General features: G+C 42.3%; 1 protein-coding gene across 3 annotated transcripts; it reads left to right on the forward strand.

Moving 5' to 3' along the window:
* Positions 1-6,079: 6,079 nt before the first annotated feature.
* LOC308293542 (putative adenosylhomocysteinase 3) lies at positions 6,080-23,938 on the forward strand (the record flags this gene model as incomplete). Of its 3 annotated transcripts, none has more annotated exons than XM_080736108.1 (16): positions 6,080-6,112; positions 13,180-13,285; positions 14,221-14,358; positions 14,603-14,703; positions 15,634-15,736; positions 16,250-16,344; positions 16,853-16,959; positions 18,632-18,748; positions 18,840-18,903; positions 19,088-19,176; positions 19,302-19,372; positions 21,705-21,799; positions 21,978-22,076; positions 22,421-22,489; positions 23,445-23,523; positions 23,814-23,938. In XM_080736108.1, 13 exons carry the CDS (start codon positions 14,605-14,607, stop codon positions 23,936-23,938), a joined length of 1,212 nt encoding a protein of 403 aa, XP_080592234.1. The 3 variants fall into 3 exon arrangements, with proteins under 3 accessions (XP_080592234.1, XP_080592233.1, XP_080592235.1); XM_080736107.1 differs by lacking the exon at positions 6,080-6,112 and adding an exon at positions 11,990-12,046; XM_080736109.1 differs by lacking the exon at positions 6,080-6,112 and having other exon boundaries at positions 13,189-13,321.
* Between the last annotated feature and the right edge of the window lie 307 nt (positions 23,939-24,245).

The raw sequence follows: 24,245 nt of genomic DNA on the forward strand, positions 1-24,245 counted from the left end.
GGTGGGAAAGTGCACGCACACTCTAAGGCCAAGGAGAAATCTCCATCCATTTTTTCTTTCAAATTGGCCAGTTATAGTGCCTGCATGAGACAGATTTTGCTAAATAATCTTTTTGTTACTACTCCTACAGATTTTGTCCAAACCTCACACAAATCTGTATACATTATCTCTGTAGTCATGGCGTCAAGACATCTGTCACATTTCTCATTCCATTCCGATTAGGGGTGTGCAGAGAATGTTAGAGAGGCAGGGGCTGACATTTCTAAAAGTGCCTTTTAGTGAAAATATTGAAGAAACAAAAAATCCCATTCCAATTGGCTATGACTACCCTCAAAAGTTTGTGGGCCTTGGTAGGCAACCTGGCCTGGCGGGGACCTGTGCTCTGTATGCCCTTGTTGAAGATCCAATAATCAAAGGTTTCACAAACAAAATGACATGGTTGGGGCAGAATTCGTTGCTACCACAGTGATTGTAAACATGACCAAGTCCAACCACAGATATGTTCTACAATATGTGATATGTGTAATAATAGCTCAACATTCCAGAAGACAAGAAACTGAACGCAGACCAGAGTCACACCTTGATGAAGGGTTTTGGCTAATGCCAAAACGCTTAGGTGTCAGTCATGAGGTTACTGATCAGAACAGCGCTGTGGATTTTTCTTTTCTTGGAAAACACATTAAATAAATAGACCACAGAATTAAATAATACTTAACATCTAAATGCAATTTTTGGTGCATCCTGTGTTGGTCAAGTGACTGATTAGATGGGTGGTGTGTACTTTTGCCAAATACAGTATGCAATTTAATGCAAATGCAACTCTTTTTTTGAATAATGCAAGTGGTAGCAGGAACACAAATATGAAGATAAATTATATGATTTTGGAAAGACTGAGTAACAGAGGCCTCAAAGCCAGGAATCGTGCGCTGCCAGTGAGTCAGAAGGTTTATTAAATTAAAGGACCACTTCACCCATTTTCAAGTTATGCTCATTTTAAGATGGCACCATTACTGTCTACTCAGTCTGTGAATCAGAGGAGGGCTCTGGACAGTTCAGAAACCTCCCTACCAGCCTACCATCAAAGGCTTTTATTTGAGCATGCTAACTGTAATTTCTATTAGATTGGAATCCCCATTAATGATATCATTGGTAGGCACGTTTCTGAACAAAATGGTTACATTTATACTGTTGCAAAGAAATGCTTGTCCAGAATCCAGAATGGGGTACAATATTGGGTGTCAGTCTGCTCTTTATCCAAAGTTGTCCTCTGCAATAGGTTGCCTACATCATGATTCTCAAAGTGAGGTCCGGGGACCCCCAGGAGTCCTTGTGGGGGTTCAAGGGGGTCCCCAGGAAAATGATTGACAGTGGACACTTATGGGACTGTAACTCAGACAGTGTACAAATGGAACCAATTGTACGCTATCAGAGTTATGGGGGTCCATGGTTCTAGGGGCGGCAGTGGCTCAGGGGTAGAGTGGCCGGATCAGAACCGCAAGGTTCCCAGTTCTATCCCGGGCTCCCCCAGAGTTAGAGTCAAAGTGTCCTTGAGCAAGACTCTAATTGCTCCTGATGTGCAGGTTGGTGCCTTGCATAGTTTCCTCCGCCATTGGTGTGAATGTGTGTGTGAATGTAATGCACACTCTATGTAAAGTGCTATATAAATACATCATAATGCCCACCAAACTGGGCGTACTTAAAATGTTAAAATATGTGAACCAATGGCCTATGCATGCACCCTCTGGCCCCCTAAAGAAACAGATCCACCTTATTGTATGGTACCCCAGGATTCTGTTTACTCCATACATAATTATACAAGGATGGTTTAATGTGTACTGTAAATTATTTATTTATTTAGAAGAAATTGAGCCATGGCTGAAAATGAGGTGTCATGTCATGTTCCCCCAAAAGCAGCATGTATGACCTCGCCAGCAACAGTTGTAGTTCACTGTTGTAATGGCTGGAGGAAGTGTGCTCATCAAACTGATGTAACTTCCCTTGTACATGGGAACTGTATATAACCTATTATTAGCAGGTATTCAACAACGTATTTTATATGCAGCGTTCAGCGCAATGTATTATGGTCAGAAATGTCCTGCATGGCTTGAATGTCACAGCATGTTTGTGCTGCTGGGTTAGTCAGGCATGAAAGTCCCTTTCATACTAAACAGCTCTCGTTTGGGGGCCAGCAGTTACCATGGGCAGATCAGTCATGTTCAGCCCATGGGCAGGATGCAGGAGGTGAGGAACACAGGCTTCTAGTTCTGTCCTCATCTTTGTCATCACCTGGCAGCGCCCCCAAGCTACCCCCACCCTCACCCCCACCCCGGTGAAATGTGCTCTAGTCTAGCCACACCCACCCGGGGGACAGTTTTTAGCTGCCTCTTTCACCGCAACCCCAGAGAAAAGAGGATGACCTTTCTGGCTCCAACAGCTGCCCCCCACCCCCTACCCCCACTAGCTCCACTACCCCTACCTCACCTCTGGACAGCTGTGATAATATTACGCCTCCTAGTGGAATCAACTGGTATTTCAATCTTTTTTTTTTTTTTTTTAGATCTAAATACTTGCATCTAAATATTCACATTGTTTGGAAATGTTTCATAACAAAGATGCAGCCTACTGTATGCATAAGCATTCAAATCCTCTCCTTCTGTACCAATATTGACATGTCTTCATTTGAACTCCATGCTTGCCAGAAAATAGAATAGAAATAGGAAATATCCATACTATAATTAGAAAGAGAGGTCAGTCAGTGGTCAGTCAGTAGGAGGTCAGTCACAAAATGCATTATCTATTCACTCGCTTCAGCGACTGATCTCAAATTTAACAAGGCATTGGCCATTAGCATTATACACACGGTGACGGAGCCCCAATTTCATTTTCCCCAAATTCTAGCTATTTATTAGCGTTTCTTCACTCTACAGCTTTACAGCCTGTTGTCAGGGTTACGGTCCGTTCCTCCAGGCCATGGGATCTGTAGCCCCGGGCCCACACACACCTCTCTCACAGTTAGGAATGTCTCTGTCTCTCTCTCTCTCTCTCTCTCTCTCTCTCTCTCTGTCTCTCTCTCTCTCTCTCTCTCTCTGCATGGGTTGCAACGGGTCATGTGTGTCTCATCTTCCAACGGGTATAGAAAAATTATGTGGAGCAAATACATCCTCATACTTCTATTCACCTAATTTTGCTGTTAAATTATTTGTATCCATCAGAAATATACACTCCTCCATGGGCTGCTCCTTACATTATGATGCGCCCACATATTCTCACGCACGCACCATGCAGTTACAGTTACTTTCCCCATAACCCACTCTGCACATATTTTGCAGCACATATATTCGAACGGGTAAGGTCTAGTAATAATAATAGAATAGAGTAATACAGAAACACAACACACAACACAACACAACACAACACAACACAACACAACACAACACAACACAACACAACACAACACAACACAATTAAAGCACTCTTTTTACGGAAAAGAGAGGATAAAGGTGTCTACTTGGATAACAAAGTAGCCTTTTTTACAGGTAAATAGTGCTTTCATCTCTTTGCCAAATATCAGTCTGATTACGTGACTGCTAGTAATTCTAATGGGGTTTATGGTAAAAACACACTGTTTGTTTACAAAGTAACCTACTGTTTGCATTGTGTTTGCCTCCCATAGCCATTGTGATTTGGCAGCAGTGTTATCAAAGACAACACAAGAACAGGAGGCAACTCTAAGCCTTGACCAGACGGCCTGATAAGCCTGTGTTTGTATGGGTTATCCTCTTTTAATGTAAATAGAAGATCTTTCAGATGTAAATACTTTGTTAGTGTTTGTCTTGTGGCAATTTGGTTGAATGTTGGTTGAATGTCATCAATACAACCTTTTACTGTACATTTTCTTGATGTTATCCAAAGTAATGACAGCATCATTGTGTGTTATCTTATTCAGTAATTATTTATTTCATTTGAATTGATTTCATTTAATTATCAGAATATTCTTCTGAGCATGTTCAGGGGCCTGTACATTGTTTCATATTTATAACAAAACAACAAACAAACAATTGTTATCCAAACAGCAAAACAAATACTACAAAATACTGTATAGTACAGGGCAATCTTAGGCACGGTGCCAACATTGGCACAGGGGTCCGGCACACTGGCAGAAGTGTGAGAGAGACGTGGTCAATTAAATGAAGTAATAACAAATTAAATGATCGTTATAACAATGTCCTGCCAATCAAAATAATGTCAAAATATTTGTAATTCTTTTTTTTTAACATGGTCAATTAAATGAAGTTAGCTAATTTATAGCAAATTACATCTTGCACACAAATCTACATTCATTAAAACTCTGAACTCTGACTGGGGAGGGAGTCAAGGAGATGGTGGATTATTGCTCTGGGTCTAATGATCGTTATAACAATGTCCTCCTAATCAAATATGTCAAAATATGTGTCATTTAAAATGTATGTTGATATGGCACACTGACACTCTAGAAAATAAAAACATGGCACTTCATTTAAAAAAAAAGTTGCTGACCCCTGGTATAGTACATCAGACATTGCAAAATATCCATTTAATAACTCCCTTCTACAGACAGTGGTTAGTCCACACAGGAACACTGAGGCCTACTTAGAACACAAACTGTGATTTAACAATTTGACAGACTGGAACAACTCTGTTCAGTCGGGCGTGTGTGGGCCTCTATGCCTAATTTATTATGATCTGACGGTGTCACATGCCGAATATACTGTAACAGATCTACAAGCTAACAAAGTCTTGCAACTGAGAGCTGCATGTGCATGAGCTTGTAAATCGGCTAATTTCAGCACACAGCGATACGACAAAGTATATTGGGCTTGAATATTCAGTTTGATGGCAAAAGACGATATTCTTTGGCAACGCGGAGACCCCACCCCTCATTTCTCACATGGCCCTCTTCTAGCACCTCCTTCAGGCCGATTTTTAAAACACATTTTGGGCCACTGCTCCTACAGTTTTGCCCCTAAAATCACGCAAATTGCTACACAGTATGTCTACACTCATCCCATCAACATGAATCTGTCCCATATAGCGCCACCTTCAGGCCGATTTTTAAAAACACATTTTTGGACACTGCTCCTACAGATTTTGCCCTAAAATCTCGAAAATCACTACACAGTATGTCTACACTCATGTCATCAACATGGATCAGGAAGATTGTGGAAAAACACATTTTTGCTCTATTTGTGGAGATAAGTGACCTACGGTCGCTTATCTCCCGATTAGGGAGTCTTACTGGTAATAACTATAAAATGATAATACCTGCCAGAGACAACATTACTTTAGATTGCAACTTGAAAATGTACACTTGCACTAACTGTCAGACTCACTCACGGCAGACGGCACCCTATATTGTTTAGGGTAAACACTGGCCCATGAGGAGAATGGGAACTGGCCCACATGGATGCTGGTATGTTTTACAGGAAAGACTGTGTGTGTGTGTGTGTGTGTGTGTGTGTGTGTGTGTGTGTGTGTGTGTGTGCGTGCGTGCGTGCGTGCGTGCGTGCGTGCGTGCGTGCGTGCGTGCGTGCGTGCGTGCGTGCGTGTGTGTGCAGGGTGTATGCTTTGACCTGCCTTCAACTCACTTCATTTACTTACCCAAATGAAGTGAGTAGGAGTGTTCTGATTGCAGTCTGTTAGTGCGAGCCATACTGAAGTCATGGCAGGGGGAACAGAGCAGATGGAAGCCTTCAATGCCGACGATGACCTGCCATTGCCTGATGTGTACCCCGAGCCGCATGAAGAAGAGCCAGCGATAGAGCTGGACACTGCTCCCAGCTCAGACACCAGCTCCAGTGTACAGGAGGCAGCAGTGATAGAGCTAGAAGCTGCTCCTACCTCTGACACCAGCTCCAGTGTACAGGAGGCAGCAGTGATACAGCTAGAAGCTGCTCCCAGCTCAGACACCAGCTCCTGTGTACAGCAGCCAGAAGCATGCGGCCCAAACCTGCTGAAGATGCTACAGGCAGCGTCCATCAGACAGATGGCACATGAGAGCAGAGAGAGAGACTGCAGGGAAAATGCATCTGACACTGGAGAAGAGCTGGTCACTGAAGCTCTGAAGACTGATCTGGTGAGAATGAGAATCTATGGCAACACACACACACACACACACACACACACACACACACACACACACACACACACACACACACACACACACGCACACACACACACACACACACACACACACACACACACACACACACACACACACACACACACACACACACACACACGCACACACACACACACAGGGGTGTCGCACTAAATTCTGGGCCCTGGGTACAAGGATTCCCTGCGTGCCCCCCATGAATGTTCTTCATAGGGGGAGGGGGTTTAACCCATTTAGAATGGGAACACATTAGTACGCATAATTCTGTGCTTTAACTATTGAAAAATATATACAAGCTTACAGCGTGGCACCGAGAGTGCCGCGCTGCGAGCTTGTAGATCTGCTATTTTTGAAAAATCAAAAAGTATATTTAAATATTTAAAACCTTCTAAGGTTTTTTGAAAAACCTATGTTTCCCATCTCAAAATATTTAGTTCCAGGGACACCCAGAAGCAAAATTTGAGTTGTTCACTTAAAAATACATATATTCAAAGATTTGCACACATTTTCTGCACACATTTTCACGCAACGCTGCACTGCTATTTTTCAATATAATTAAGGCCCCTCCACCTTGGGCCCCAGTAACTCAGTCCCACTTTTCCTGCATTGTGACGCCCCAGCACATACCCTACCAAAAGTGTGTCCTTTCTAGCACATCATCAGAATCAGGAATTCATTGTATAGGCTATATAGTATTTAATTTAACAAGGAACTTCTGGAGGCGTGAATCTGCAATACTTATGCTGTCAATGATCTCACCTTGAGCGCACAACCCCATGAATGTTTGACCAGCATTGTCGGCGTTCGCACAGTGCACAGGGTATGAGGGAAAAATGACAGAGAGGAGGACCTTTTCCCTCATGGACGTTTGTAATGTGTGAGTGTCACTGAGTGAGTTAATGTAGTCATTGTGTAGACACAGCGAGAGCAATGAGTCACAGATTCTGGCTCCCGATTCACTAGATGAAAAGTAGCTCAAGCTGTCAATGCTGGTAGGCTTTGTTTCGTATAAAGTGGGGTATTTTTCCACTTCATACTTTGCTTTATAGTCCCTGAAGCCCCCCCCCCCTCCCCTTCACACATTCCATCATGCATACACAAGTGTACAGTACTGTACAAGTACCCATTTAGATGCCTTCGCTGTCTTAATGTTTACCCTTGCGGCCAAAGAGACCAAAGCGTACTTCCGATATCATTCAGCACTAGACCTCTGGTAATATTTTACCTTTATGGCTCCCAGCTCCTCCTTCCCTCACACATTTTCACACAGTCTTCACCTTGCTTTCCTCTAAAATCTTCCCAATAGCTGGAAAACAAAGCCTCTCTTTAGTCCTTGACGTCATGGTCTCTGTGCCATTCATTCTCTTGAGTCTTCACCTGCCACCTGCGTGTCACTATATTGCCTGAGAGAGCACGCCTCCTTGAGTGATCCCATTCAAAGCCTTGAGCACTGGAGGGTCTCACTGTCTGTGACCACTGTGCGAGGGTCTCTGCCACCATGAAGAAGGGGTACAGTCTAGTGAACCTGAGTAAAGTCAAGGACACGGAGGCAGTGCAGTCCATCTGCATCAAGGTACCTCTTAACCCTGAGCCAAATGGACACATACGGGTTCATTTGCTTCCATTGTACACTTTCAGAATTACAAATGGATGAATTAACAGTAAGGTTTTTACTGTGTATCGTTGTATGTATTTGCTGTACCGGTATATATTTGGTGTCACTGTTGTTTCTTGTGTTGTACAGCACATTGGTTGACCTCTGTCATTTGAAATTTGCTCTATAATAACATTTGAGTTGAGTTGAGTTGAGTTGAGTTGAGTTGAGTTGAGTTGAGTTGAGCTGACTTGACTTGACTTGACTTGAGTGTAATGTGATGGCTAATTTATACATCATTGTATGGCCGTAACCGTCTGGATGTGAGATAAAGGTCGGAGAGAGTTGAATACACTTAGGCTACTCTGATTTTGAAATTTACTTGGTCGCTAAAGTTTTGGAGATTTGTGAAGTCTGGACTTTTCCAGGTGTTTTAATCTCTCCCTAGTTCCCTACGGATATTGGAAACATTTGACACATACAACGACCTACATGAGAAGAATTACTGCTTTCATTGTACTTAACAGTGGCTAGCTAAGGCTAAAGAAGATAATTTCATAGCCCCGTTAGAGTTAGTTATGTCATCATTAAGTTAACTTTCTACACTGGACTGTACAGTGGCTTGGTCCCCTCTGGTAATGATTAAGCAGCTGCCTCGTCAACGGAACGAAACCCCAGACAATTAATTTGAGTACTTCATGTCTAGGGAAGACAAATTAATATGCAATCTTGTTTCAACTCAACAGCCAACATTTCTGATGAATGTACTCTTTTGTGCAGACTGTGGGGGAAACCCCCTTGTGCTGAGGTGGTGTATTTAATGGAGACATTTACTGTAATTCAGCCATTGATGTCAGTGAATCTGAGCTATTTCATAAGAAAAAAGAAAGTGGCCTGAATCCTTGCACAGTCAGCCTATCCTGGGTATAATAATCACATGGAATTTGCTGTTGGCAGCATGGGTCATTCAAGGTCACACTAGCCTTTGGGCTCTAGTGTGTTTTAATACGTAGAATCGAGTTGCAGCCAAATCACAGAGCTGGTTAGTCAGCTACAAAAAACTCAACAACAATAAGGATGATTGTGCTCCACTGTACTTTTCTGTCCCCGCACTGCCACAGGTGTTTGCGAACAAAAGAGGCAAGAACAAGTGTTGGAGGCAGCATGTGTACCGCGGTATGTGCACGTGATTAATGAGATTGGTCTGTTTGGTCTTACATTTTTAAGATCTTAATTCTACTTTACATTGATAGGACAGTGAAGACAGAGACACAGACCCAGGACTAGGTTCATTCAGAAGTTTGTGGTTAATGAACCTTCGGACTTATGGGCAGTCCCCGAATAAGTCACAGAAACAACTTCAGGGGACGCTATTCCACCGAGATCCTCATTAGAAACTATTACATACATCTCAAGTTTAATTGCCTCTAATGAGGAAGTAAGTGGACAGCAAGTGTCCAAATTTTGCATGAGTGATCACTCACTTAAGCCTTGGTGAGTGTTACACTTTTCTCCCCTTAATTTGCTAATGTGACTGGAATGAATGTCATTAGAGGGCCATTCTCTCGAGACGTCTGTAGCTGGAGCTACTGAAAGGAAGAGGGACAACCCGAGTGGGAGTTCCCTTTTCTTTGACGATGGCTAGCCAGATTGTTAGAGGGCTAGCAGTGGGCACATTCTCTTTGCTTTTTCTTCCTTTCTTTGTGCCCACTTTTTGTGACAGTAACTAGTTCCACCTACTGCATGAGCTATATTCTTCTAAAACTTTGCAATGTTCAGCTTTTAACTGACAACTACAGTTTGTATATATATATATATATATATATATATATATATATATATATATATATATATATATATATATATATATATATATACATATAAATACATATATATACACTAAGTTTTTATAGTGGGAGTCAATGGGGAAAAAGGAAATGTGTTGTTGATACTTCACTGAGAAACTTAATTGAACTTGGAATTGGAATTTTTGCTGTCTGAACTGGTATTGTTAGGATCCAAATATAGGAACTCAGGAGACTTGAATAACACTAGGCGAAGACTTTACAAATGTACATTACAAGGAGATGCACAGCACTAAGACACTCATATACCGTATGCAAACATCTGAGAACTAAGATGCAACTATACAACGTACGATAAGATATTAAGGACAGACACAAACGTACAAATCGACAAAGTGAAGGACCACAGTCTTTATCTCTAGGCTCTTCAGCCAGACCAGGCTCAGCTGGCAACCACACAGGCGAGTTCAGGGACAATATGTTGCAGTTAGGGATGGTCCGATCAGGTTTTTTGGAACCGATCACCGAGCACCGATCACAAAAGTTTGATCACCCGATACCGATCAATCACCGATCCGATCAAGTTATTATTTATATATTATTTATATTTTCTAAATGTTAATGTTTTAACTTTAATTCATTAATTCACTCATGAATTCATTTATATATTTGCCTTATAGTTATTTACCAGCATTACTATGTATTTATTATCATAGCAGTAACTAATTATTCCTTCAGCACTGTGGAAATCAATACCCCAAAATGGCCTCAAGTGGGCATACTGAACGGCTGGTTGATCGGATGCACCGATCGGATCGGATCGGTGAATTTACCTTTTGATCTAAACCACCGATTATCGCCGATCACGCTTTGATCGGCCCGATCCGATCCATTGCCAATTGATCGGTAACATCTCTAGTTGCAGTCATACTATTCTTCTGCCTACACATATACCTACGTCATGTCCCAGTAGGAGTAGGGAAGGGGATTCCCTTGTTTGACCCTGCAAAAACTCGGATGTGTATCTCAAAGAATATGATTATTGGCAGAATCGTGAAAGGTTTAGAATGTGTGGCAGTCCCGTTTTCATCAAGGGTGGCATTTTCATTCAAAATCGTGGTTGTTGCAATTACCTACAGTACAATACTTCACCATATGTTACTATGACAGATTGGGAAAAGCATTCCAACTCATATCCTGTGTTTTACCTTCTCAGTCATATATTTTCACCTATGAACTCCATTTAAACTTTAAAATGGTCAGCTTTATTGGGACTAGCATATTTTTGTACATGCCTTACCTTACCCCTTATCCCTAATCCCTAAACATCTTTGCCCTTTTTTACTATTTTGAAAAACATTTTAAAATACTTCAAATCGATGATCTACATCGACACGTGTGAGCTTATTTAAAAATATGTTTCAAAATTGTAAAAAAAAAAAAAAAGGCAAAGAGGTTTATGGCGCTAGCCATTTAACCCATTTAGCCACTAAAGGTTGGCCAGTAGAATTGCTATAGTGCCAGTTGGAACAAAATAAATCACACAGTATTCGTAAACTTTCTAAACACATTTAGAACACATTTATGATTCCTAAAATTAGTATCTTTTATCCTCTAAAATGTTGAATCATATTATTGGTTGACAACTCACATAAGCTACATTTTGGGTTTGGGAGTGTTTTGTAGTTGTGACATGAATTAATTTCTATTCATACGGCTTCCATAGCAGAAGCCGTAAAATGTTCAAAGAGTTATAGGGCCTGACCACCCTAATACTTGCTATCCCTTATGGAGAATGTGGTTGTTAAAAGTAGACCTGGTGGATGATGGAGTTAAAATGGGTTGGAATTCATATTAGTGATGGAGCCTGCACTTAAGAATATGGCACTATAAAGACTCATAGGAGTGGACTTATAGAACTATATTAGCTAATCCTTCCAGGAGCTGCCAGCTCAATTGCAGACATCTAATCAGCCCCATAGCCCTAAAGTCCCCCCCTGTGTGTGTGTGTGTGTGTGTGTGTGTGTGTGTGTGTGTGTGTGTGTGTGTGTGTGTGTGTGTGTGCCTGACTGTGTGTGTGTGTGTGTGTGTGTGTGTGTGTGTGTGTGTGTGTGTGCGCGCGTGCGTGCGTGCGCGTGTGTGCGTGTATGAGATAAAATGGGGATAGAATGTGCTTTTGTGTACGTGTGTATGTGCGGGGGTGCATTCATGAGTGTGTGTGTATGCGTGTGTGCGTGTGTGTGTGTGTGTGTGTGCGTGTATGTGTGCGTGTGCTTGTGTGCGTGTGCTTGTGTGCGTGTGTGTGTGTGTGTGTGTGTGTGTGTGTGTGTGTGTGTGTGTGTGTGTGTGTAGAAACAGGAGGGGAGGAACATGTTAGCACTCAGTCGGTGAAGTGAAACTTGAAACACATTAAAACTATGTGAGCAGCGAGTGAGCATGGCCAAGTGGGATCCCTCTTGTAGCACTCCAGCTTTCCAACCCCCTGATTGGATGGGGAGATACAAACAGATAGAAGGAGGGGTAAGGAACTAAAGGGGGGGAAGGGATCAAACAGGATCTGTAATAATTTTAATGTTTTCTGAGTTTTCACTGAGTGTATGCGAGTGAAGGTGAGACAGAGGCGTCAATTGGGTATGGCAAGCTATGGCAGCTGCCATACCTTGGCTACAGAGGGAAATAATAAAATGTACTTTTCCTCGTGCCTGTTGCTAAGGTATGGCCACTGAGGTGAGATGCTACACGGCGCACTTGGCTAAAGACTACCATAATGTACTCTGTTTGTAAAACCTTTACTTTAGTAAAAGTAGCCTACAATAGTTTTGAAATAAAATATATTTATAGTACCAAAGTAAAAGTATCCATTTTGCATAATGTCCCATTTTGCAATCATGTTACTGTAATTAGTAATGCATTCATTTACTGTAACTTTGAATGTTGAAGCTGATGAAGGTGGAGTAGATTGTAATTACTTTGTGTTGATGGGTAGCTTGGCCTATAATAATACATCATAATGTATTATTATGTGTATCATGGATCAGTTTTTAATGTTTTGTATTAATAATTAATAACTAGTTATGTCACCTGTAAATAAAAAGCAAAATAAACTAAGTCAATAAAACTGTAAATGTAGTTTATAAAAAAGTGCAACATTTTCCTGTGAGATGTAGTGGTGTAGAAGTATCAAAGATTTAAATAGTCAAGTAAAGTAAAAGTACCTCAAAATTGTACAGTAGTTTCTGAGTAAATGTACTTAGTTAGCCTACTTGCGTCACTCGTATAAGGAATATTAAATATGCATACACGGTCAAATCCTTTATGTAACTCTGAACATGTTCGGGAACAGCACCTTACTGTAAGAAACATGGAACCTGCTGCTACTTTTTTCTCTTGTCACTGATGATGCTTGTTTCAAGATAACATGTGCAAACCTGCATATTATGCCAAAACTCTAAATATAATGCAAATATCTGCTTTCATAGTTAAATTCATTTTGGCTTGTGTGTCTGTTATTCTGTCACTAGTGGACGGAATAGCATCTCTCATTGGTGTTGTTATTCTTGCCCATGTCATTTGGACTTTGTCATGGAAAATGGATGTGTCTTATATGATCTGTTCTGTGTCCGCAGCAAATACAGTTCACTGAACAGAAGCAGGAGTTCAACAAGCGTCCCAGCAAAATTGGACGCCGTTCTTTGTCTCGCTCCATTTCCCAGTCCTCGGAAGACAGCTCAGGTATTACAGTGCACACATGCAGACATTCACATGGAAGTACGAGACCTGTGCGCGCACGCACGCACGCACGCACGCACACACACACACACACACACACACACACACACACACACACACACACACACACACACACACACACACACACACACACACACACACACACACACACACACACACACACACAGACATGGCTGGATCTTATCCCAACAGCAGGAGAAGAACGCAGGCCTCAAGGATTAGCCTCAAAGATTTGTCTTTCTGCCAAACTTTAATTAAAATGAAAAGTCCTTCGAAGAATTAATTCTGTTTAATTTAGTCTTAAATCGGTCCTCTGAGCCTCTGTCCAATCTGCTGATCACTGCCATGATGCCATCATCTATGTATGCGCACATCAAAGGCGGAGAAAAGAAACGCTATCCAGACCCACCTCACTGGAGTCTGATGGACCAAGAAATGGATGCTCGGTGTAGTGCAAATCTCCACCAGGAGGCCCATTAATAATGCTCACACAGTCTGACGCAATAACATCAAGCTGCCGTTCTCCACCGCTCTCTCTGTCTCTCTGTGTCCAGTGCACGCACGTCATAGATGCTTGAAATATGTTTTCGGGTTTAGTATGTTTGTTTATGGGTTAGGGTTAGGCTTTAACCGTCGTCAGTAGTATTTGCGAGAACAGACACACGCACAAACACACACACACACACTCACACTCACACACATGGTAGAAAAGCCTTCAGCCTGGTCCTGAGATACAGTAAAAATAGAAAATGAAAACACAATGCCAATTCACATTCTTGAAACATTCCCACATCTATCCATGTGGACGTCATCTCAACCTATAATCCTTTTCAGGCTGTATAAATCATGTCAACCGCTTGTTTCCATTTCATGAAGCCTAACGTTACCATGTGACTGACTGGTTCTCTGTGGCACAGCGAACAGCGACAGCTCTGAGGATGAGTCTTCTCCCAGGGAGAGGCAGCAGAGGAACTCCAAGGGCCACTCGGACTTTTGCACCAAAAGCATCAAACAGGCCAGCTTTGGACGCAGGGAGATAGAAATCGCAGAGCAAGGTTAGAGACCACCGTCTGTATAAAGGCCGACTTATACCTCATCGTACACCGCTGTCGCCCGCCAAAGAAATGGCCAATCTCCAAGCTCACAACACATGGCGGGCAACAACGTCATACGACGGAGTATAAATTAAGCATTAGCCCACTGTGTATTTTGTGTTGAGAACATTCGTGCATATAATATGCAACCTTAATATAGAACATAGAGAACCTTAACAGTGGTTTGTGACTGTGTGATATACAGAGATGCCAGCTCTAATGGTCCTGAGGAAAAGAGCAGAGGGAGAGAAGCCGCTGGCTGGAGCCAAAGTGGTGGGGTGTACACACATCACTGCACAGACAGCAGTAAGTCTAATGCATGTGCATACATACAGTAACAGTATGCAGCACATGCCAACATTCACCTAACCACTGTGGAACTGAAACCTGGGTATTTTATTTATTCATTTTATAGGGGCAGAGCACATTAATGAGCATCAGTAAACAAATATAAGAAGATGGAAACATGACATAGAATTCTAATTTATTTCTTATTTCATCATATTTCATCCTTATTTATTTCATTTATGGTTTTTACATGATTATATACTTTTTTCGTATATTTATATCATCCATAACTGAAAAGGAGCAGGCAGAAGATTAATCTTACATCCTTTAGTCCCTTGAAAGGTACTGCGGAAAGCCTGGTGAGGCAACAAAAACAGAAACATTACGTTGAGTGACATTATACAAGTACAAATATACAACATACAAACATACAGTATACAAATGGGTAATTCTAATTGTGTGTGCGTGTGTGTGTGTGTGTGTGTGTGTGTGTGTGTGTGTGTGTGTGTGTGTGTGTGTGTGTGTGTGTGCACGTGAGCGTGTGCGTGTGTGTAGATCCTGCTTTAATATATGTGCATACGTGTAGTTGTTTAACTTGTTTACATGTTATTGTATTCACAGCTGCATCTTTGTGTGCTTGTGAGTGTGTGTGTGTGCGTGCATGTGTGTGTAACAGGCAGACAGGCAACAGGCCATTAGTGTCCATTGTTCCAAAGCCTGGCTGCCCGGTAGAAAAGCTGCCCTTAAACGGTAGCAGCTGACACAGTCGGGGTGGTTGGGGTGGCTGAAGTTTTGATTAATCCTACAGGCTTTACGGACACACCATCCATTGTATATCAGCAAAGCCCACTGAAAAGCCCCTCACGTTCTGATCAAAAATAACATTGTGATTTAAAAGAAAAAGCATGAGCGTCAGATGATTTTATGTGCTTACGTATGTGTTGACAGGTGCTGATTGAGACACTGTCTATTCTGGGGGCCCAGTGTCGCTGGGCCGCGTGTAACATCTACTCCACCCAGAACCCTGTTGCTGCCGCCCTAGTGGAGGGAGGTGAGGATGTCTGCCCCTCAGGGACGTGCAGAGAATGTTAGAGAGGCAGGGGCTGAAACTTCTTAAAAGGGCCTTTTCGTGATAATACAGAAAATAGCAGCCCTCCAAGCTCACAACGCGTCGCACTGCGACGCGTTGAGAGCTTGGAGGTCGGCTATTTTCGGTACTAGATACCACACTGAAGTAAGCATAATCAAGTCAATACTGCGATTTCTACACAGAGATTGCAATTCAACATAAGATGCATTCACGTTCAGGAGAGTTTGGACAAGGCAATTCATTCTCTTGAATGCTACCTTCAGGTATGGCATGGAAAGAGGGCATTTGCATTTCTTTTACCATAGTAAAAACTGCATTCATGGTCTGGAGAGGGCACTTTTTACCGACGGATAAAAGGGCAGGGGCTCAAGCCCCCTTTGATGTCTACAGTATGTGCTACCCCTTGTCATTATCCATCCCTCCCCTTTCTCTCTTTCCCCACTATTTTATGATGATCCCCTCACTCTGTCTCAGGGATATCAGTCTTCGCGTGGAAGGGAGAATCAGAGGAGGACTTCTGGTGGTGCATCGATCGCTGTGTCAACCAGGAGGACTGGCAGCCTAACATGGTACTCTGACATGCACCCAATGTCTGGCTGCTTCATTTTAATACTGGCTTTTTCCAGGGTTTGAATTACAGAAAAAACAACTTGTTATTTGTGTTGCAAATGAAATCATTGGTGTGGAATTGGGCTTTACAACATAATCATAAATGATAACCTGACACTAAACTTAAGATCCAGCACGACACAGCCAGCTATAGCTCACGTATTAGAGTACACACATGCAGACATTCTCTCTCTCTCTCTCTCTCTCTCTCTCTCTCTCTCTCTCTCTCTCTCTCTCTCACAACGCAACGCAACGCAACGCACGCACGCACGCACGCACGCACGGACGCACGCACGCACGCACGCACGCACGCACGCACGCACACACACACACACACACACACACACACACACACACACACACACACACACATTGCTCAAAATAGGGACATCTGGTGTTTCATTTGAATTTGAAAATAATAACAATAATAATTTTACATTTTGATAATCAATTCCCTGGCCTTCTCAGATTCTTGATGACGGTGGAGACCTGACACATTGGCTGTACAAGAAGTACCCCAATCTATTCAAGACGATTAAAGGCATTGTGGAAGAAAGTGTCACAGGGGTCCACAGGTTGGTTCAGTTCCTTGTTTGGCTGGAGAGTCAATTGACAGAGATGAATTAATTCAAGTAGAAACTCATGTAATCCTTTCATTACTGCTGACCAGTTTACAATCATACACATTTCTTTTGTAATTGGCATTCAGGTGATAACCCCAAAACTGCTCTGACTAATATTCATGTTGCATCGTCATTTTGGTGGAAATCCAGAATCTGAACGATCTCTCACGATGACCTTTAACAATTTGGAAAAATTGCATTCAGTAGAGTGCATATCCACCAACACATTACAGTTATCAAAGCCACTTCCAACTGAAATATGAAATTATGCACTTTTGACTTTGACCTTTTTGACCAAAAAGTAAATAATTACTTTCACAATTTTGGACACAAAATAATCTTTTCAGGGTAGGCTATACTGATAATTCCGACCCAAGTTTCATGATAATTTGCCAAACCAATCTTAGCCAATCATTATTATTATTATTATTATTATTATTTTGCAAACAGACAAACAAAAATCACGCCCAGTAAGTGAGCAGTACATGCCTTTTATGAGTTAATTTCTTTGGCCAATGCCCAGCTTCACATGATGGACATACATACAAACAAAGTCAGATGTAGGAGCGGTTAGCGCCGCTCAAAAAAAAGTAAAGAAAAAAGAATGGGGTGAAAACATGACCTCAGTCCAACTTCACCTCCAACTTCACATCATCACCTCATTCACCTGCACTGTGATGGATTATCTTTCCCATACAAGAAAGTTGGGTCTCAAGAATGTCTCTGCGACATGATTTTTCATACACCATACTGAAATCACTGAAAACTTAAAGGCTGCCTGGAAGGTAGGAAAAACATTTGAAAATCTAAAAATAACTATGGTATGCTTTGGACAATGGTGGGTGGGGTATAGTACACTGTACTGTACATGATGTGCTAAAACATTGATTCCCAAACAGTGGGTCGGCATCCAATTGTGAGTCGCAGACCTATTTTTCTGCATTGCGAATAAATATATATTTTTTTCCTTTTCGTAATTCAAAAACATTTAATAATTCGTGAAAATAGCCGATCTACAAGCTCAGTCACAACGCTGCGCGAAATGACGCTGATCTACAAACGCGTCGCGTTGTAGATCTACAATCTGCGTTGTAGATCTGGTGTTTTCACTAGTTTGTGTCACGGGCAAACATCGAATTTTTCTTTTGGGTCTCGAGCTAAAAGGTTTGGGAATCACTGTGCTAAAACATGCAAAACGTGTGTACGTAACTACTATATGTAACTTTATATCTAACTTTGTATGTAGCATGAGCTGCAAATCCGCTGGGTGACCAGTGGCAGGCCTGGGTGACCAAGTGGCGCTGTTGAGCAGGCACACACACACGCACGCACGCACGCACGCACGCAAGCACGCACGCACGCACGCACGCACACACACACACACACACACACACACACACACACACACACACACACACACACAGGGTATAGCTTTAATGCAATGAACTGCTCAAATCCACCGCTCACTTTAAACTGGGTTTGATTTCTTTCTTTTTTTACTTATGGAATGCCATCCACTTTCAATGTCTCTGTATAATTACATGTCTACGTTTGAAGGTTTTATATCCTGTCTGATATTATATACAATTTTCTATTCCAAAAGCATATCTCTTTGAATTTCCAGGCTCTATCAGCTGTCAAAGGCAGGGAAATTAACTGTTCCGGCAATGAACGTCAACGACTCAGTGACCAAACAGAAATTTGACAACCTGTACTGCTGCAGAGAGTCTATACTGGATGGGTATGGATCATTGTGTGAGAGGACAAACATGTGAGAACACAGGTGCAGCACAAGCCAGAACAACGCTTTAACTGTTCTTTACCACTTACAGGTTAAAGCGCACTACCGGTGTTATGCTAGGTGGAAAGCATGTGGTGGTGTGTGGTTACGGTGAGGTTAGTGAAATAAAAACAAAACAACACTATATTGCTTGGTAAAATACATTTGTTTTGCAACCACATTTTTATCCTGCACGTTAACTACCATCGCACGTTAGGTCATATTTACCTTTGAGGTGTTTTTGCTATCTTATTGTGTATCGAATTTTACAGCTCACCCCTCCACCCCTCCTGTCTGTAGGTTGGCAAGGGCTGCTGTGTTGCCCTAAGGGCACTGGGTGCAATTGTATACATCACAGAAGTGGATCCCATCTGTGCTCTTCAGGCCTGGTATGACATATGACTTCAGGCTGCTATATTACAGGCTCATATTTGCTTCCTTTATAACATGATACTGTCTTATAACATACTGCACTTAAAATATTTCTGCAACTGCATGCCCCCCCTCCCCCCAGCATGGATGGCCTCAGACTAGTCAAGCTGAGTGAAGTAATCAGACAGGCGGATGTGGTCATCACGTGTACAGGTGAGATTGCACTACTTACTGCAGCCTATACCAGTAAGACTCCCTAATCGGGAGATAAGTGACCGTCAGGTCGCAGCGTGATTTTAGAGCAAAATGTGTAGGAGCAGTGCCCAAAAATGTGTTTGAAAAAATCGGCCTGATGGTGGCGCTATATGGGACAGATCCATGTTGATGAGATGAGTGTAGACATACTGTGATTTTAGGGCGAAATCTGTAGGAGAAGTGTCCAAAAATGTGTTTGGAAAAATCGGCCTGATGGTGGCGTTATATGGGACAGATCCATGTTGATGACATGAGTGTAGACATACTGTGTAGCAATTTGCGTGATTTTAGGGAAGAATCTGTAGGAGTAGTGTCCAAAAATGTGTTTTAGAAAATCGCCTGAAGATGGCGCTAAATGGGACAGATCCATGTTGATGACATGAGTGTAGAGCAAGTGTGTACCGATTTGCGTGATTTTAGGACAAGATGTATAGGAGCAGTGTCCAAAAATGTGTTTTGCAAGAATCGGCCTCATGGTGGCGCTAGAAGAGGGCCATGTGAGAATTGATGTGGTTGTGGTTTGGCAGGCAAGGAGTGTGTGTGTGCAAAATTTGGCATGGATCGGGGTAACGGCTGCGGAGATGGAGCGGGGCAAAAGTGTGACATGTGACATGTGACAGACTGACTGACGGACTGACTGACGGACAGACTGACTGACGGACAGCTGGTGGAGGTTTTGATAGTAACTGCGACCTGACGGTCGCAATAACAGGGGTCTTCAAGAGGGGGTCAGAGTTACTACAGGGGGTCCTCCACATCTTTGTGTGACAGAAACCTTTTTTCCCTGAGAACTTTAGCCAAAAATAGCAGATCTACAAGCGCGAGGCGTTGTTGTAGATCGTCTATTTTAGGCAAAGAGGTTTGGTGTAGAGGGGAAAAAGAGCAGACTAAGTACAGAGTAAAAAGTCAAGTTTATTAAGTATTGACGGTTCAAGTGGTTAAATATCTGAAAACACAAATTGACATGAATCCAAAATACACTGATGATTGCTTCCAAACGATTAAACTATATGGAAACTATGAACAGGTTGTGGAAGTCCTTGCTTCATTTCTCTCTCAGTTAAGGGGTCCTTGGCCGTAAAACGTTGAAGACCCCTGCTATAAAATATTGTCCAAAACCAAAAGACACTCACTCACTAAAAAAACATCTTACAGTGCAGATTCCAAAATCCGTACCAATGTAATGGCTCAAACCTCTAGTTACATAAAATAAATAACCAACACAAAATATGAGAGGTACAGCCATTTTGGATTGGAAGAACACAGAAAAGAAACTAATAGAAAACGTTCTTTTATTTCTCTCATCACAAATGTGTCAAACGTTAATAAAACTCTGGTGGAGATAAACGATAGGTACTGTATAGGCCAGTCTGACCTTTTAAGCTCAATTTCAAAACTATCAAAAACAGCAGATCTATAATAAGCTATCAATAATACATTGTGACGTGGCAGGTTTGTGAGCTTGTATGGGCTACTTAAATAATTGTATTTGCCATTTTGTTCTTTTTTTATCTTTTGAAATTCTTTGTCTATAAAGACATGCCCAAAATGCATAGGATGAAGGTGGTTTTAAATGAAAATACTAGCTTGACTGAAGTAAAGGATGAATGATGTTTAGGGTTTGGTGCCTGTGCCAGGCTCTGCTGCTGCTGTTGCTGTTGCCTCTGCTGCTGCCAAGGAGAAACTAAATGACTGAATGCTGGGGCAGTATATATAGAGGGACACTGATTTGCTTGACAGTATTGGGTCCCTCCCTCTGCTGGTACACATAACATACATCGTGATTTCCCTTGCGGTCCCTCACTGCAACCAGGCCTGGTGTGTGGTGTCCTGGCAGGTTCACTCCGTGGGCTCCTGTCTTACACCAGCAACATGTAGGAGAGGGCTAATTAGAACAGATAACAGTGAACAGGTGTATCCCATTTTCCCAGAGGACTAGCTGAACAACCACACACATACGCACGCACACGCACGCACATGCACACTCACACTCACACGCACACGCACACGCACACGCACACACACACACACACACACACACACACACACACACACACACACACACACACACACTGATCTAAAACAGATACCTAACAATTATGCTAAGAAATATGAATTGTGATTTAATAGTCAGTGTAGTAAAGATGTGCATCCTTTGGTTCTCCTGGGGTTAACAGTCAGTGCTGTGTTATCTATTATCTTTGTGCGCGTGCATGCGCGTGCGCTTGCGTGCATGTGTGTGTGTATGTGAGATTGTGTCTGGTCTCAGGCTGATTCTGTTTCTCTTCAGGGAATAAAAACGTGGTGAGCCGAGAGTACCTGGACAGAATGAAGAATGGCTGCATTGTCTGCAACATGGGACACTCCAACACTGAGATTGATGTGGTATGATGAACATATTGCGTGTGTGTGTGTGTGTGTGTGTGTGTGTGTGTGTGTGTGTGTGTGTGTGTGTGTGTGTGTGTGTGTGTGTGTGTGTGTGTGTGTGTACACTTTGACCTGCCTCCAACTCTTCGTGTGTGTGTGTGTTCAAGTATATTAACTGAATGCTCCTTTCCCTCAGGCAAGCCTGCGGACCCCAGAGTTGACATGGGAGCGTGTGAGGTCTCAGGTGGACCACATTATCTGGCCTGATGGCAAGAGAATAATCCTCCTGGCAGAGGTGATAACAACCATAAATACTGTACAGTATATAGTGACACTTCATCACCAGGTTCAGGTATCTTTGTGAAGTACTGAGACTCACAGGCAATCTTCCAGTATGTTTTATTCATATAATATGATGTTACACTGTGTCTGACCTTGTCCAAACAGCTCTTAGAAATACAGTGGAACCATTAAGCCAGACTGTAGAATATTAAAGGCAATAAGAGCGAAGAATATACACCTATATGTAGGAGCTAAATAATTAAGTAAAAATCCCAAAGCTTTTGGTGTGCATGTGTGACTTGACTTGAAGTGCTGTTAAATAAATGTTAACTGAATCGCCATTGATTTGTCTGTCAGGGTCGTCTGCTGAATCTAAGCTGCTCCACGGTGCCCACATTTGTCCTCTCTGTCACCGCTACCACACAGGTATCAGCAGATCTTTAGCAGCTCAAACTCGGGCAGCATTGGGACATGCTGGGCCCCTGATTCAGCCCGGGAAAAAGAGTTGGAGAGGCCCTCATTGCGCACTATAGAGAGAGATCTCTCTCTATAGCGCTGCTGCTACTCAAAGATTTGCCATTTCAGAGCCAGTGGGCCAATTACATGAGTTATATTTCGTCGTTGTCAGGTGGAAACCTTATATGTCCAAAACAGTTTGTTTTGTATTTATAATTTTAAAAATGATTTAAACTAGTGAAAACAGCCGATCTACAAGCACACAACGCCTGTAGATCTGCTGTTTTCACTACTTTTGTGCGACGGCCTTGTATGATGAAGCAGGGCTTTGCTTTGCGAAGAAATCTACACATTTGAAACTTGGAGATACAAGGTTTCTGCCCGACAGTGACGATTTACTTTGTTGGCCGCCCAGCCCCCAAAATGGAACGAAGGCAGACATTTTATTTTTAATATCTTCCTAATGGCCGGCCTGGACCGGCCGGGAATGAACCGGCCGTTCGGGAGTTGTCCCGCTTTTCCCAATGGCCAGCACGACACGTCCCTGAGCATTACTGAAAGCTGAGCTCTATTGTTATAGGTTTTATGAGCTTTGTGTAACATTGAGAGTGGGTTGTAATACAATGTAATAATGTAATATACTATAATATAATGGAGTTACGAAAGGAAATCGCTGTTGCCGGGTGGAAACCCTGTATGTCCAAAAACATTCGTTTTGTATTTATCATTTTAGAAATGCTCTACAAGCACACAATGCCTCATGATGAGGCATTGTGTGCTCTTAGATCTGCTATTTTCACTAGTCTTGTGTGTTGTAAACTATGACACAAAGATTATGTACTTACCACTGATAAAGTCGAGGTTGACGTGTCGATATGGTGTTTAAATCAGGCTTTAATGTGGTGACCTGTGGTCTCCTCATCAGGCTCTGGCTTTGATAGAGCTGTACAACGCCCCCGAGGGCCGCTACAAACAGGATGTCTACCTGCTGCCCAAGAAGATGGGTAAGGAAGCAACGTGAACGTTTAGAAACAAAAAGTGTTTTTGGGGTATTATGCTTTGGCATTCCTTCTTTACTGGAACAGGAGATTGGAGACAAGGTAGGTGAGGACAGAGAAATGAGAAAACATGAGAGGAGCTGGAAGTATATTGACTGTGTGGTCCTTGTATGAATGACACCATATAGGACACCATATAGTTATGACATTTTGGAATACATATCCATATACTAGTGAAAACACATCCATATAGTGTATGCCTGGGGATAATTGTTTATTGACTAAATGTGTTTCAGATGAATATGTGGCGGGCCTCCATCTACCAACATTTGACGCACACCTCACAGAGTTGACTGACGAACAGGCGAAGTACCTGGGCCTCCAAAAGTATGGGCCCTTCAAACCCAACTACTATAGGTGAAGACAAGCACACTTTGACACACAGTATTTATACAAAAACATGCTTTGCACGGGTTACCCTGCTGTATCTAACCACAAATATATATGTTCAAACAGGTACTAAGACACAGGCCTAAGGTTTCAAGTGGAAAGACTTGATGCAGCTTCGCAACCTCTCAGGCCTTGACATAGCACACTGGCGCCCTCTAGAGTCTCATGCTTATTGTTACATTGTGTGGAATGAGTGTGTCAAATCATTCCTCTTCAGTCTTTTACTAATGTTTTCTGTTGTTTCTCTGGCAAAAACTTAAAATTAATTTAATCCAATT

This window comes from Nannobrachium achirus (genome assembly GCF_963921795.1).
Source record: "Nannobrachium achirus genome assembly, chromosome: 11".
NCBI classification, from domain to species: domain Eukaryota; kingdom Metazoa; phylum Chordata; class Actinopteri; order Myctophiformes; family Myctophidae; genus Nannobrachium; species Nannobrachium achirus.